General features: G+C 38.0%; 2 protein-coding genes across 2 annotated transcripts in view; one reads left to right on the forward strand and one right to left on the reverse strand.

The window, feature by feature from the left end:
• The first annotated feature begins 2,657 nt into the window (after window positions 1-2,657).
• LOC117293517 (neuropeptides capa receptor-like) lies at window positions 2,658-4,153 on the forward strand. The gene has a single exon (XM_033775866.1). It carries the CDS (start codon window positions 2,872-2,874, stop codon window positions 3,946-3,948), a length of 1,077 nt encoding a protein of 358 aa, XP_033631757.1. The 5' UTR covers window positions 2,658-2,871; the 3' UTR covers window positions 3,949-4,153.
• Window positions 4,154-8,326: 4,173 nt separating this feature from the next.
• Window positions 8,327-17,171, reverse strand: part of LOC117293999 (P protein-like) — a 33,003-nt gene continuing 24,158 nt past the window's right edge. Inside the window, exons 15-20 of the mRNA XM_033776517.1 lie at window positions 16,278-16,383; window positions 15,512-15,639; window positions 12,344-12,403; window positions 10,936-11,040; window positions 10,083-10,270; window positions 8,327-9,210 (exon numbers count right to left, since the gene is read on the reverse strand). Of these exons, the coding sequence (XP_033632408.1) occupies window positions 9,123-9,210; window positions 10,083-10,270; window positions 10,936-11,040; window positions 12,344-12,403; window positions 15,512-15,639; window positions 16,278-16,383 (675 nt within the window). The 3' untranslated portion in view covers window positions 8,327-9,122. The remainder of the gene's footprint in view (window positions 9,211-10,082; window positions 10,271-10,935; window positions 11,041-12,343; window positions 12,404-15,511; window positions 15,640-16,277; window positions 16,384-17,171) is intronic.

Below are 17,171 nucleotides of genomic sequence, written 5' to 3' on the forward strand. Positions count from 1 at the left end.
GTGGGCAATTTCACTGTGCGTTTTCATATATAACTCTATGCATAGAGTATGCTGTGTGTTATGCAGTGAAGTGCGCATTTTAGGCGACGCAGCGTTAATACACGTAAACCTAACTTGCCCACCAACATGGTGAGCGTGGCACCAGCCCCCGCGTTTGACGCGCGTGCAAGGGGTCAATATACCCCTTGCATATGTCATAACAAGTTCAAACAGCGCCGACACTGAGGCCAAAGGAAGACCTATCATTGGATGAAAGTTTGACGTGAAACGTATGCACACTTTGATGTTTTCATTGTTTGACCTCAGTAGTAGACCGTATCAAATAACCCCTTTATTGCTATGAAATTCGCCATCTTGTAGGGCAGACCGTATGTGCGTTTACACGTGTACATTGTAAATCAATGAAGCACGTAGCGTTCCTGGTTTGATTTCTATGGCACACGTACGCACACACACACACGCTCACAGATGCCATGTTGTAGGGCAGGTATTTTTCTATTGCAGCACCACATCTCTGGAATCAACTACCTCTTCACATCAAAACATCCACTTCTATTCACTCTTTCAAAACATCTCTCAAAACACACCTCATGTCGGTCAATCTGTTCTGTGGTATTTAATCATGTTTTTTTTAAAGGAACATTACAGAATTGGTTTTTGCTAATAAAACAATTGCTGGCATTGTAAGCACTTTATGTAATTCACCATATACATAAACTGACAAACCTGTAGAAGTTTGAGATTGATCAGCCATCTGGGTCACGAGAGAACAGTGAAAGACCGATTACAAATTTTGCATTGCATCGATGCCAAAATAAAAATGAATAAAACGCTCACTGAGCGATAAACTCTAAACGCGAAATTAGATTATTTATTTCTCATCAAATATGACATTTCAGACAGAAATAAAGGGATGTTTTCTACTATCATGATCATTAGAGCGTGTAAGTTTAATCTAAATCTGTGATCTTCACGATTATCATTATCATTATCATTATCGTTATCGTTATCGTTATCGTTATTGTTATCGTTATCGTTATCGTTATCAATATCGTTATCGTTATCGTTATCGTTATCGTTATCGTTATCGTTATCGTTATCGTTATCGTTATCGTTATCGTTATCAATATCGTTATCGTTATCGTTATCGTTATCGTTATCGTTATCGTTATCGATATCGTTATCGTTATCGTTATCGTTATCGTTATCGTTATCGTTATCGTTATCGTTATCGTTATCGTTATCGTTATCGTTATCGTTATCGTTATCGTTATCGTTATCGTTATCGTTATCGTTATCGTTATCGTTATCGTTATCGTTATCGTTATCGTTATCGTTATCGTTATCGTTATCGTTATCGTTATCGTTATCGTTATCGTTATCGTTATCGTTATCGTTATCATTGTGACGTTGTATTCAGTACGGTCTTTAGCGGCCAATGCATGGGCTCTATTTTAATCCTATAGTACACACTATACGTACTTGAGATATTTTGAGAGTACAATTTTGGGTAATCCTAGCCAGTACTTGCTGTACTTGTGAGAACAGCTGCAGTGTGTGCATATACATGTAGTCCTCAACTTAATTTAGACTATTATTTACATAAACGTTAAACCAATGTTTGTATGAGAGAGATTGGCTGTGTTAAGCTTTGCGTTTATGTCCCGTTGTGGGAGTTTGCCGAGTTGCTGATAGTGTGTATGATGTTCTTTTCATACAAAGCAATGTACCTAAGGTTTCTAATAATGTTTGGATATTGGTGTCATTTGCAACGGATGTTGTTAAGTCAAAGGATTCCTGATAAGCAAGTGTTTTTACATTGTGCAAGGCAGGGAATGAGGTTATCATTTCATCTGAAATTCAAATGTTAAAGTGGTTTGAATTTTGAATTTCATTTTGAGAATTCAAAAGTTTCAAACACTTGGGGTTGATTTGAGTTTTTTCTTCTTCAAATTTTGTAGATTTTATTTTATATTAGTTCATGTGTCAAATAAAAACATGGTTACAACCAGAGCTGCCAGAAGTTATTGTTGTGGAACCTTTCTTCACTGCAGAATGTAAATGGTTGATAACTTTCTTCTTAAGTTCCTCAAGTCTTTTAATTGTCGTACTATTATGCACAAACATGAAAAATAGACAGTTGGTGAAAGCAAGGCAAACATTGCATTAGCCTTGGGCCAAACCAGCATTAAATTGTCTGAAATGACAGTGGTCTGCGGTGGAGCACAAACAAAGCTAGAGAAAGTGAACTTTGAATTGTGAAAGACTGATTGATGGGTTATTATGCGACTGCATCAATTCATCTTTGTACCTGTATTCAGCTGTTGATAGTTCTAAGGTCCAGAGAAGGTTAATAGCAAACTATTTGCAGATGGATTAGCCAATAAGCAGTCATGTGCTGGAGGAATGTTTTGATGAAAAAGAACGATCGTCTGGAGAGTTCAAGAGAGAATTGTTCAAGTCAGCTTCGTCTTTAATAACTAAACTAACTATATGATTTGAGGCATTGCATGGTGAGGTTTGTGGTAACACCATGTGTGTATCTACTTGCCAGTTAGAGTTTGTTCTTTAGAGAACTGTCTTGCTATATTCTACTTCCGCGGAGACTATTCTACTTCGGAAGACTTCTTGGCTGGGACAAAGCCTAAAGGATTTTTATTAACTGCACTACCGGGGAGTGAATTCTTAATTGGTCTCACGTTTCGACTAGCTTGCTCTAGTCATCGTCAACAAGCAGGGTTAAGAAACCTGTAGAGCGTTTAAGAAGTCATCAGTCAAACTGAAAGTTGTGTTTATCTGCATCAATGTGGGGATCTTCAGTGTCTTTCTGTCCAGCGACTTTCTTCAGTGAATCGTGATGAGAAGGCAGCAATGGCAAACAGTCAGCAACAAGTCTGTGACATTGCAATGAATATAACAACCATGGAGGAGGTTCATGAAGCATTAAACGATGCTGGAGATAGATTTGCAATCTACATTATCTACCCATTCCTGATGATACTTGGTATCATTACCAATGGTGCTTTCTGTATTGTGCTAGCTCGGGTCCCACGTATGCGCACTATCACCAACACCTACCTAGTCAACTTAGCTGTTGCCGACTTAACATTCTTGATTGTCGCCGTCAGTGAGAAACTTTTCAACAATTGGGTCTCTCAAATCCCTGCTGATAAGACTCATATTGGACTACCTGGCTGCATTGTCATACCATTTATATTGAACTGTACTTACTTCACCTCAATTTTTACAATAACTCTGGTTTCTGTGGAGAAGTTCTACGCCATCTGCAGACCTTTAGAGCACCGGAAGTTTAGCGGTAAAAAACGGACAATGAAGTTAATTGTTGGCGCTTGGATTCTATCTGCGATAATCTCATGCTGCTTCATCCCAGGTAGAGCAAGGCTGGAAGTGGTATGCATGAATTGGCCAGAAAAGGCACCCAAATTGCCAAGCAAAGTTACCTACTGTTTGGCAATTAGAGTTTGGAAAGGATTTGAGCACGTTGCCAACTTTCTGCAGACTATACCTTTCTTCATTGCTATGGTAGTCAACACAATTCTCTACACGCAGATTCTGAGGACCATGCACAGGCGAGTTGGTGCTCGCTCACAACTTGCTGAAGCTAGGCTGGTGCAAATGCGTAATCAAGTGGCAACGATGTTAGTTGCAAATGGGATCGTCTTCTTCATTTGTCAGATGCTCTTTCAAGCTCTTTCTATCTCACTCTCTTTCCGGCATCTAAAAGAACCTCTTCTGGCTGATTGGCAAGTTCAAAAAGCTCTTGTTGTTGCTAGAATCTTTTCATATGCTAATTCTGCTGTCAACTCCATAGTATATAACATTTTCAGCTCGCGCTATCGGCAAGCATTTAAGGAAACTTTCTGCTGGAGAAAACAGCGTAAAATCTTGCCAATGCTTGAGCTGGAATTAACTCGACAAACTAGATGAAAAGAAACGCAACAGGTCAAAGATTTGCTATAAATTTAACATCAAAAGTATATTAACATCTGCTGTATAATGTTCCTTTCTTGTGGAATTATTGTCATTGAATTATAGTCCAAGATATGTACATCTTTGCTGGTTTTGTTACAACTCTTTGAGTGAGAAAAGAAATTTTTTAAAATCTGTTGATATTTATTTAGGTTCCTGAATGTATGGCCAAATTTCAAAACAATTACCATACAATTCACAACAATTAGGTCCCTAGTCAAGTTCAAAAATTCAAAGAATTTATATTGAACTTTCAAATTTAGAATAGTTTGCATGAATTTTTCAGAATTTTTCAGTGTTTCCATGAACATCTGTGTCAATATAGAGATACTCTTCCGAACTGGAGATGTGACTAGTCTTTGAAATCCACCCTGGGCCCCTGGGTACCGATAGCAGGTTGATACAAATGAATCAGCTTCAAAGTTGTTGGTTTTCTCAATCATAAACTGTATCTTGTAGCTTAATGTAGCTCTTCTATAAACAATGTAATTTAAGACTGTGTTTAAGTACATGCATGTCTAGTTTGTTTTAGAAACATTTCAAACTAAGCTCACTAGTGAAAAATTGTTGTAGAACCACTTCATACAACTAGGTTCTCAAAGTTTACAATTATTATTATTATTATTATTATTATTATTTATTCGGCCAGTGTCAAAAACAAATACATACAAGTAGAACAAGGATAATAAGACTTCAAAAAAGGTAACTCAAAAACAGGGTAACTAGAGGAGCGGGATTAGAAAAAAGGGTACAGGACAGGTACGGGATGTGGAGGAAGGAAGAGGAAGGGACAAGAATCCATTCTAAGACGGCCAGGATAAAAAAAGCGTACTACTACACTATGACTCAAAAGCCTGCTTATCCAATCCTCGAATAGAGTATGAATATAAAATAAAAAAAATATATTAAAAAATGGGAGATAAGGTTGTGTGCAAACTTTCTTGTTACTTTAGTTCGGTGTAGTAAGAATTTTTTTTCTTAAAAGTTTAAAATGTTTCCTTAATCATGGGTGGAGCAGTCTTGTTTTTTCTCCTCTGCAAATCCATGTGCATAAAGTGAGATGTGATTGCCAAAGATGACCCCAGCGAGATGAAGTTATAAATGGATGCCATTCCCAATTTGTGAAGACTATACAGGAAATCCACCAGAAAGTATACTAAGAAATGTATCTCATGTAGTTTATGGAATCTAAATTACACTTTGGTCCGCAAGTCACATTGAAGGACTTAACTAAAACAATTATCAGTAAAGAAGTGTTTATTTCGGAATAACCGGGTTGTAAGAGCCAAATTAATATACTTTTTTATCCCTGGTTGTAAATTGATTTGACTTTGCAGTTATGTGGAATAGATTTTCAATAAGCCATTTGCAAGTTGTATTTGAATAATGTCTGGTACAATATGACTTGCATAGTCACAATGTACTGCTTACATTTGAATTCCTCAGACTATAGAGACAGTTGCTATGTCACATGGTTCAGGGCAAGCCTTTGCATAGCAACATCGCGATGAGCAAACCCTGGTACCATTGTGTCATACACATCCATTCAGAATTGTGTATGGGTGTTCACCGTCTCTAACGTAACTTAGCAAAAGCTTGCCCCTAATCATGTGACATAGCAACTGTCTCGATAGTCTGAGCAATTTAAACTTAAGCAATGACTTTATTCAGCAAGTCATTGTACCAGAAAATATTGAAATCTAACTCGTAAATGGCTTATTAAGCCACACATGTAACAACACCCATGCCTGGGGAATTAGTGAATAACAGGTACAAATAAATTGAACTCAAAGTATTGTCCCAACATCAGTTTATTCATCATGAAGTCAGTGTAGATGAAACAAAATATGAAAAAAACACCCAGTATTTTTCCAGACTTCAAAACTTGAAGCATGAACTGAGTTTGAATTAATAATTAAAAACAACATTCTCTTAGGTTTGAGTAAACTGAAGTTATTTTACTGTTAATATTAACAAATGATCAAACTGGTGGTAGTCTACTGTGAGATTTCGTTGCACTGGCACAAGCTGTTTTCACTATATTTTGTTGAGAACCGTAGGCCGCAAAATGAAGTTGGGATAACCTCATGTATGAACTTTATTCAGTGGACACTATTGGTAATTACTCAAAATAATTATCAGCATAAAACCTTACTTGGTAACGAGTAATAGGGAGAGATTGACGGTATAAAACAACGTGAGAAACGGCTAGGTAGGAGAAGGAAGGAAGTTTCCGAGAAAGAAGTAATTTTCAAAGAATTTGATTTCGAGACCTCAGAATTAGATTTTGAGGTCTTGAAATCAAGCATCTGTAAGCACACAGCTTTGTGTGACAAGGGTGTTTTTTCTTTCAGTATTATCTCGCAACTTTGATCACCAATTGAGCCCATATTTTCACAGGTTTGTTATTTTATGCATATGTTGAGGTCAACCAAGTGAGAAGACTGGTCTTTGACAATTACCAATAGTGTCCAGTGTCTTTAAAATGGGTAAATGTTTGTTATAACTACTATTTTAATACGAAATATTTGAATAAGTAATTTGATCACATCTCTCCTGCTACCTACTTGTTTTAATTGCTCTTTATTATTATTAATTTAAAAGGAGCTATTCTTTGTGAAATGTGTTATAGTTGCACAACTCTTAAAAACTGTCACATTTGAATACTGTCACATTTGAATACTGTCACATTTGAATACTGTCATTTGAAATACACACTACAATTCACCACTCACATCAGCACTTAATAATTAATACTGGCTTTAAAAATGGATACGACTCTATTACACTTGTATCTGAAATATATAAATTTCAATAAAGAATATAAAAGACTGAGTTATCAAGATAATATCAAACCAAAGGTTTGTATATTTAAACAAACCATCAAAATAAACACTTCATCCACTTCTTCATTACTGGTTGTTCCCCAAACCCACAACAAATTGGGGTGACCGGGCTTGTTCTCATGCTGGTCCGCTACTTTGGAATAATCTGCCTCTTAATATCCGTAACATGTCATCTATTTATACGTTCAAAGATGTCCTCAAAACCCACTTTTTCACTGCTGCTTTCACTAGATATTCATTCCTTGCGCCATGAGCATCACTTGTGGTGGGTACGGGCGCATTATTCATGTAAGTGTTCTTATTATCATTATTGTTATAGACCCCTTGCAAAACACGAAACGCTACACGGACACTCTGAGCTCACGCACGTTTTTACGCACAAAGAACAGCTTCTGTCCAATCATTTGCCTCCTTTGACCCCAGTGAGGGCGCTTTTTGACCCCAAGTAAGGCATTTTTTAGCGTGTGACGTCACATGCAAGGGGTCCATTATCCACTGCAACTATCCCAGTCTAGTTAAAGTCACCTGGAAGTGGTATTTTTTCAAAATAAAGCTTTTGTCACTAATATATGTTTTGATGAGTGGAATGTGAATAAACAGTTAACTAAGGTTTTAAAAAATCAGTTATGTTATTTACAAACTTAAGAGTAGACCCCGACCCGAGAGGGCGCTGTTCGTGACGTCAATCGAGGCAGACTTTGCCTGTAATGCGTAGAGTAAACACAATTGCAAAGTACATGTACGGACCAAAGTACATGTACGGACAAAATTTTTGTTTTTTTTCCGGCAATGCCGACCAGGTGTATTGCTGCTGAATGCAGAAAAACACTTTTTGAAATGTACCAACTCACGACTTGGACGTACATGTACTTTACACGTGTGTTTACTATACGCATTGCAGGCAAAGTCTGCCTCGATTGACGTCACAAAAGGGGTAGGCGGAGTCAGCCCCCCAAACAACTTTATATATTTTGTAAACATATAAATCGTGACAAACGATTACTAAAAAAATTGTTTTATTGTTCGTTAGCATATACTCTTATGTTTGAAAGAAAAAAAATTATATTTCCAGGTGACTTTAAACATCTGTACTTGATAAAGGATGACAAGTGTCTCATCAATGGGAAACCCATGGAAACCGGAGACTTCTGACTTCTACATGTAGCTTGAATACACATGTTTGTTATTATCATCTGAAAGCCATTGGACCCTTTCGGTACAGCAAAAAAAAAATAAAAGTTCAAAGATTTATAAATAACTTACAGGGTTTACAGAAGGTAGTGGTGAAAGACTTCTCTTGAAATATTAATCCATGAAATGCTTTACTTTTTGAGAAAACAGTACGAGAATTGCGGATTTATTTTAAACACATGTCATGACACGGCGAAACGCGCGGATGCAAGGGTGAGTTTTCCTGTTATTTTCTCCCGACTCCGATGACTTATTGAGCCTAAATTTTCACAGGTTTGTTATTTGATATAGAAGTTGTGATACACGAAGTGTGGGCCTTGAACGAAAGTTTTGTGAAAACTGTTTACTGAAAGGGTCCAATTAGCCATATGAATTAGACGTATTCTGTTCAGAAATCCTGCCGTATAATTACTGGGTAAATAATATAGTCGATTGTGAAATGTTAGTTTTTTTTTAAACCTTTTGTTCTCATAAGATTCGGTTCATGACAGAAACTGCAAGTTTCATGAAAATTTTGGGTTGGGTTTCCCACTTGAATTGTTTTAAAAACCACTTGGCCTTTGAGGCCTTTCAGTCATGATTTTAAGGACTCCCATACAAAGGTAGAATAAACAAGCTTTAGGTTCTGTGTTTGTGGGTGTTTGACGTGGCAAGCTGGGAGCTCAGCAGGGCCCAATTTCATGACTCTGCTTATCGCAAGCAAAAATCGCTGCTTGCAGAAGCAGGGAATTCCATGCTTACGTCCAGCACATTTCACGGGTTAGCGGGGGATTTTGGCTTGTGCGCGTACTCCATGTTACTAGGCATACTACCTAGTAGAATAACATACAACATATAATAGGGACAACATCTCCATGACCAGGGAGATTGTCAAACTTGTTCATCAGAACATGGAAAGATTGTTTTATTTTCAGGGAACTTTCTACAGAATCAAGGAGAGTTGGCAGCCCTGTGATCATAAACGAAGAATTCGGCGGTAAGCAGAGCCATGAAATTGTGCCCTGATGGTGACATACTTGGAATGGTCGGGCTGAGTGGTCTCCATCTTTGATAACCCAATGTTGTGTTATCCCATGGTAATTCCTACTGTAGTCTTTAGTCGTTCCATCCAGCCAAGCTGTGCGCAATGAGCAGATAACACATAGCCACAAAGGAAGTCACAAGCATCATGGGAAATCCAACCCTATGAACAAATTCCACAAAATCAATAATCCAAATAAAATAGTCACAGTTAGAACTTAGAGTGAGTGTGTTTAAATTAAAGGCCGGGTTATAGTCAGTGGCACGATGGGCGTGTGATGGAAATCGCGGCAATCATAAAAAAACACAGTTAATATGCCTCAGCGATAACTTTAAACAGTTTTTTTTTAGGATCGCACGACAGACCGTAAACCGGCCTTAAAACAGCTTTGATGATGTAGTAGGCCTAGAACTCCATCTTTGAGAGGGCAAGGCCAAAATTCATTTTGCAAAGGGCATTGTCATTGGAAAATCTTAAAGTCAATGGGAAACTTTTCAAAGGGCACCAAGGCCACGACCATTGGCAATGAGGCCATGAACTCCATTCCCTGCTTGTAATTCCAGGCCTGATGTAGTAGGAATACATAATAATTATTATTATTATGATTATTATTATGCTATAAACATAGTGTTAAAGACAATGGACACTATTGGTTATTGTCAAAGACCAGTCTTCTCTCTTGGTGTATCTCAAAATATGCACAAAATAACGAACCTGTGAAAGTTTGAGCTCAATTGGTCGTCGAAGTTGCGAGATAATAATAAAAGAAAAAACCCTTGTCACACGAAGTTGGTTGCTTTCCGATGCTTGATTTCGAGATCTCATATTCTATATCTGAGGTCTCGAAATCAAACTCGTGGAAACATTTTCTTGAAAACTACGTCACTTCAGAGGGAGCCGTTTCTCACAAGGTTTTATACCATCAACCTCTCCCCATTACTCGTTATACCAAGTAAGGTTTTATGCTAATCATTATTTTGAGTAATTACCAATAGTATCCACTGCCTTTAAAAAAAGATCCTTAATTAACTTACTTCATGAATTCTTTGAATGAGAAACTACATCCGTGTTGTTTAGCGATCCCTGCACATACTACATTAGCTGAGGCTCCAATGAGAGTACCATTCCCACCGAGACAGGCTCCGAACGCCAGGGACCAGACTAATGGTTTCAATGGGACATTCAGATCAGGATCATTACCAAGATTAAGTATAACGGGGATCTGAAACATGGATAAACACAACCATTTATCAAATCCAACATGCCAAGATATGATTTGTAACACTTGGAAATGTCTCTCTGGAAACAAAATGGTGAAACAGAAATATGTTCTGCTTTAGAAATAATAGATAGCGTGTTAATATGGGAAGTATTAAAATTTGTATAATAATCAACAACTTTTCTATTACCCCTCTAGTTGAATATAATGAAGCAAAGTCTTGGACTGATTTTTCTCGAGGGCCACTTCAGAACAAGGGCAGATCCCTACCAAGTTTTGAGGGGGGAGGGCAAAATCTGTGAAAGATGGAGCGTGCGCGAAGCCTTTATTGTGTGGAGTCTGGGGCCCGCTTAAGGACCCGGAAAAATGTGGATTCTAGATGCTCTGTTAGCAAAGTGGCAACATTTAGTTGAAACACAGTACTTTCTTCCAAAAAAATCCCCTCAAAACCACACGTTCAACACAATGAAATGTTCTTCATTCAACAGTGTTAAATGAGACAATCAATCATGGGTGATGCTAAAATTTAATGCCAGCTTTCAAATGTAAGTCACATGTGATTGTTTTGAACTGATGTTGTAACTTCGTAACTAGGCGACTAGTGAAATTTACTCCTCGACTAAGACACTATTCGCCCAGCACTATTTGTACACTGTGTAGCAACTCACCATAGCTGTAGTGAATGGGATGTTATCTATAAAGGAGGATGCTATAGCAGACACCCATACTAGGAGTATAATGGCCACTGTTAACTGACTGTTTTCTGGCACTGCCTGGAATGGAAAAGATATCAGGTTAGCCGAACGTTTCCTTAATCAAAACTTACTTAATAAACACAATTTATGTTTGGTTTACAGGTTTTATGTATGACACAAAACACAAATGTTCACAGATTTACATTAAAGTCACCTGGAAGTGGCATTTTTTCAGAATAAAGCTTTTGTCACTAATATATGTGTTTTGATGAGTGGAATGTGAATAAACAGTTAACTTAAGGTTTTAAAAAATCAGTTTCCATGTTATTTACAAATTTAAGAGTAGACCCCAACCCGAGAGGGCGCTGTTCGTGACGTCAATCGAGGCAGACTTTGCCTGTAATGCGTAGAGTAAACACAATTGCAAAGTACATGTACGGACCAAGTCGTGAGTTTGTACGTTTAAAAAAAAAAAAAAGGTTTTTTTCCGGCAATGCCGACCAGGTGTATTGCTGCTGAATGGCGAAAAACACTTTTTGAAATGTACCAACTCACGACTTGGACGTACATGTACTTTGCACGCGTGTTTACTATACGCATTGCAGGCAAAGTCTGCCTCGATTGACGTCACAAAAGGGGTAGGCGGAGTCAGCCCCCCAAACAACTTTATATATCTTTTAAACATATAAATCGTGACAAACAATTACTAAAAAAATTGTTTTATTGTTTGTAAGCATATACTCTTATGTTTGAAAGAAAAAAACTTATATTTCCAGGTGACTTTAAACTTACATGGTTTAACGATAAAAAGCTTCCCTTAAAGTGTTACTTGCTGAGGTGCTATTGTTTTTAAGAAATGAGTAAAACATTTTCACTAAAACAATTTTCGTCTCAGTGAGGCGAAATTGTTGTTAGCATGGATTTGTGCGACTTTCCTGAAAACACTGCTCTGTGTACATATATTTTAACCGTTATAGGTACCTCGCATATATTTGCCATCTATTCAGCCTTTTCTTTTTAAAGCATAAAAATACACAGCACCAGTAGGAATGAAAAAGGCTTGCTTCAGAGAAAATAATTACATCATTAACTGTTTCCATAAATACTTTTAAATAGGCTAGACCAATTGCATAACCCGCAGCGCACTTGTTTGCGCACATCTCCTGTCCGCCATTTTGGGGATCAAAACAAGCTTGGTACACGTGTTTAAACATGTACCATCCTTTTTTTGCACATTTTGACCCCCAAAATGGCGGAGAGGAGATGTGCATGTATGCGTGCTGCCCATTGTGCAATGGGTCTATGGGTTGGATTTGGTGGGTTGGTGAGTATACATTTACCATTAGCCTACATGACTATTGGCCAAATACTCATTGTTTACCTTAATTACAGCAGATACCAGACTGCCAATGAAGTCAATCAAACCTAGATGAGTCAAACCCTGAAAGCAAATACATACAATTCCAAAAAAGACTTCAATAACAAGCAGTTCAACAAAATCAATGTTTAACCAGGAATGTGTTAATACAACATGCAAACTTTTTTTCATTCACATATATTTTTTTATTTTGTGAAAATGGTATAAAAATGCTCTGAAAAGTAAACAAAATAGACATAGGTGAACAGGTTGTTCCAGTTTTAAAGTGTGGTTTATTTATGTGATAATAATACTACTGTACAAGGATTATAGCGCTTTATTGCACCCCCAAAGGGCGTATCAAAGCACTCAGTATTTTTTCCTGCAAGGTATATGGAGCTCTGTTTTTGAAGTATGAGACCCATTCCTTTATAGCACCAATGTGATGATCAGACCAGGAACACCAGGGTGAACCTTTTTTTTTTATCAGTGCACTTGGTTCTTTTACGGCGTTTATACACAACACACGTGACCAACAGCTTTTTGTCCCATCCGAAGGACAAAGCATCGTGGTTGTCACAGGTCCCATGGAAGATCATTGAAATTGTTATTTTGTATGTTTTGTGTATACTAAATTAAGCCATGATTTTCTTCTGTAAATAAATGCAAGTTGCTACCGTGTAATTGCTACTGCAGGTGCTACTGTGCAGCAGCTACTATGTTGTACCAGGGTTGTACATAGATTGGCCAGGTGTGCAAGTGCTACTGTGCAGCAGCAGTACTTGTAGTATAAGTACAAAGGCATTGCTAGGGTCTGTCCCTTTTGTTCTGTGGGGCGTCATGGGCGTAGTCCTTCAGGAATTTCTTGGGAATTTCACTGGTATACATGAGTGAACAGAGGGGTAGTTTTGTATATTAAGTGGTGAAAGTGAATTGATGTGCTGAGTACCAGTTTTTAAGTCAGCGGGGTGATACAATGGGCCAAATAAATAAAAACTAACATTTGCTTTTACTAGCCTTTTACTTAAATCCTTATAAATACAAGTAAGCATTAATATTGCTAGTAATTGGTCGAACTAGTAGGTAAAATCAATGCTTGAGGGACTCTTCTTATTGAGATGTCAATATATTAAAACCGACATTTTACTATTACCTGATAATTTCACAAGATACTGGGCCGTGTAAAGGCCAGCATTAACAAAATGTCGATAAGTTTAAGATCAGGCATGAGAATTTGCTCAAATCTCTATAAATAACCTTTTACTGGAAAAACTTTTACTTGAACGGATTAGTAAATGGTCAGAGAAAAGCACAATAGCGGGGTATTCAGGAGTATAACAATAGAGGCATGGACTCGCAGATCAATATACACATAATGAATGTTTATGAGTGCAATGGTGCGAATATGTTCATGAGTTGAAAGATGGAATGTTCTATTCAACGAGGCGGAGCCGAGTTGAATGGAACATTCCAGCTTTCAACGAATGAACATTTCGCACCATTGCACGAATGAAAAACATTCATTATTTGTTTTATATAACATCCAAGTAGATCTTTGTAATTTTGATTAAAAGATACAACTTTCAAAACAAACAAAACGTAGGCCTACAATTTTTAATTGTAGAAGCCGAATGTTAAGTAATTATACTACCTTGCAGTAACACTGCTGCGTTACCAAAGACACGCGCACGCAGTGATATGTGTTTACTCAGCCTTTTCGTTCCATCCGAAAAGTACTATTGCACGCTGGCAGCGTGCAATGGTACTTTTCGTATGGAACGAAAAAGCACGGTGAGTGACTCAGCGTGCAATGGCACTTTTATTTGCTATCACGTGACGGACAATCCTCCAATCAAATGGCAAGGATCTGCTCGGGTGTTATATAATAGCGATTAACTGAAATGCAGGCGGGGCAGTTTCCACTTAGTTAAGTTTTTGATGGCGGCAGTGGCTATGATGAGGAAACAGCCAGCCTCTCCACGCCAGAGCTCCAGAGATTGGTACTTTTATAGCAATTAAAGTACACAACAAATTTATAAGTAACATTTAACGTTGGATCATTAGGCCAAGGGAAAAATAACCCTTAAATACTGACCCGATACCGAGCCATATATGCCACACTGTTGTTCAAGTAAAATCTCAAGCTCCTCATACAGTAGCTTGTAAAAATACAAGTAATTGCTACAGTATGTTAGTACAATGTCGTTTTTATTTATATGTCTATAAGTGAAAGGTAATCTCGCGAGCAAAATGTTCATGCCTGATCTTTTACTTTTCAGCCTTCTTGCTAACGCTGGATCTTTAACTTGATAAGTAATTGCTAGTTTTTATTTATTCTGCCCATTGAGTGTGAAGTTAGTGCTAGGCAGCCAGAGTACTTCTCTGCATGCTACGGCACAGATGTATTGGATCTGGTGATGCACATAGGGGAGCTTAGCTCCACAAATCAGAAGTTAGTTTTAATTATGTTTATGGAGGAAACTCTGTGTTAATTAAAGGCACTGGACACTATTGGTAAAAAACTTACTTGGTAACAAGCAATGGAGAGCTGTTGATTGTATAAAGCATTGTGAGAAACGGCTCCCTCTGAAGTTACGTAGTTTTCAAGAAATTTCCACTAAAATTCTTCAATTTGATTTCGAGACCTCAGAATTAGATTCTGAGGTCCCGAAATCAAGCATCTGAAAGCACACCAACTTTGTGTGACAAGAGTGTTTTTTCTTCCATTATTATCTCGCAACTTCCGACGACCAATAATTTTCCAAATTTTCACAGGTTTGTTATTTTTTGCATATGTTGAGATACACCAAGTGAGAAGACTGGTCTTTGACAATTACCAATGGTGTCCATGCAGTGTCTTTAAATATAGGAATTGTTGATCCAAAAGCAGAGAAATGCAATTCTGATAATTTTTCAAGTGTCTTGCTTAAGTGTCCCGACTGGGATTTGAACCCACACTCTGCTGAACAGAAACGCCAGAGTTTGAGTCCGGTGCTCCTAACGGCTAGGCCACGACACGCCAGAGTTTGAGTCCGGTGCTCCTAACGGCTAGGCCACGACACGCCAGAGTTTGAGTCCGGTGCTCCTAACGGCTAGGCCACGACACGCCAGAGTTTGAGTCCGGTGCTCCTAACGGCTAGGCCACGACACGCCACATATTGACTAAGGAGTACTTTCTAGTGCAATCCTTACCTCCATAAGAACAAATAGAGCAGCAAAGAACACTAAAGTTGTCCACTCAATCCTATGTAACACATTCTCAATGTCATTGATGTCGGCAAGGACTATAAGAAAAGTCGCTGCTAGAAGAGCTATCCAGCCTGGGAACAAAAATAGTTTCAAAAAATATATTTCTCTAAGATCCAAGAGGAAAAGTTTCCATATGGCTCCACCACTTTTTCATTCGAAATGAAATAATATAGTATCTAATTTACCTCAATGAGATATCCCTTTTTTGTAAAAAATTAGTGAAAAAATGGTGGCGCCATACGGAGTTATCCATCCGAGATTTATCTCAAAGGTAACGTTGGTTTTGGAGTACACTTGTTCCAGCGAGCGGTCAAGTTGGTGTAGTGGTGTCTTGCCTTGCCTTCCACCTCCGGGACCCCGGTTCGAATCCTACCGGGGGCACTATGTTGATTGGGTTTTCAGTCACTACCTGACTGCATGGGTTTCCCTGGAATAATTCTCTGCGGATTTTTTAAAATAATATTCTTGTCTCGTTTGGCTCTAAGTAAGGCTGTAGATCAAGATCCTTTGAGTTTTTTTATACACACCACAATACAACCACCTGATCGGGGTTACAGATTTTGATCATGTAAGATATGAAGTGACAAAACCAATAAATTACAAACATTGGTTTGTACATATAGCCCTTCGGAAAAAATGATGAGGATTTGTAGCACATACTTTTGTGACTTGATAGTCTGGACAAACTTCAATATTCAACAAAACTCACCTAAGTTTAAATGAATACTCTCCACTGACTGGACAAAGAACATGATGATGGCCACTATTAACACAATGCCACATTTGACAAGTAGATTTGGGTCAGTAATACGATACTGCAAATAAAAAACAAACAAGTTAACACCCGTTAACACCTTCACCCTAGTAGCATAATCAGTGTTTCACATTGGTCCACAGACCCCGAGGCACCTTCACCCTAGTAGCATAATCAGCGTTTCACATTGGTCCACAGACCCCGAGGCACCTTCACCCTAGTAGCATAATCAGTGTTTCACATTGGTCCACAGACCCCGAGGCACCTTCACCCTAGTAGCATAATCAGTGTTTCACATTGGTCCACAGACCCGGAGGCCAGTGATTTTAGCACCAGGCCAGTAAATTCTTGACCTGACAAGTCTGGCGGCCTCGTGGTTGTGTTCAAATGTTTACCTCCAGTCTGATAAAAAAATTAAATATCTGTTATTTATTGAAAAATACTTTTCCATATATTATAACACACATCAATCTTCTCTTCTGTAGTGCTTTTTCACCTTCAAACTTCAATTGTTAAACTGTGCAGGCATTTTTCTTCTTATTTCAACTCTGGTCTTTTTGCCAAAATTCTGGTCCAGTAAATATTTTGAGCTACAAGCTTTGTGGTCTTGTGATTGTTCTCCCCAAACTCGAGCCCTGATAAAAGTTAGTTTGCTACCCCTCCCATGCTGGAATGCTAGTAGTTTAAAGGCAGTGGACATTATTGGTATGTACTCAAAATAAATATAAACATAAAACCTAACTTGGTCACGAGTAATGGGACAGGTTGATAGTATAAAACATTTTGAGAAACGGCTCTCTCTGAAGTATTGTGGTTTTCGAGAAAGAAGTCATTATGCCACGAATTGGA

Source organism: Asterias rubens, chromosome 8, assembly GCF_902459465.1.
Source record: "Asterias rubens chromosome 8, eAstRub1.3, whole genome shotgun sequence".
NCBI classification, from domain to species: domain Eukaryota; kingdom Metazoa; phylum Echinodermata; class Asteroidea; order Forcipulatida; family Asteriidae; genus Asterias; species Asterias rubens.

What these genes read in the sequence shown, in the direction of transcription:
- LOC117293517 (XM_033775866.1), top strand. Translation starts at nt 2,872, where the DNA reads ATGGCAAACAGTCAGCAACAAGTCTGTGACATTGCAATGAATATAACA.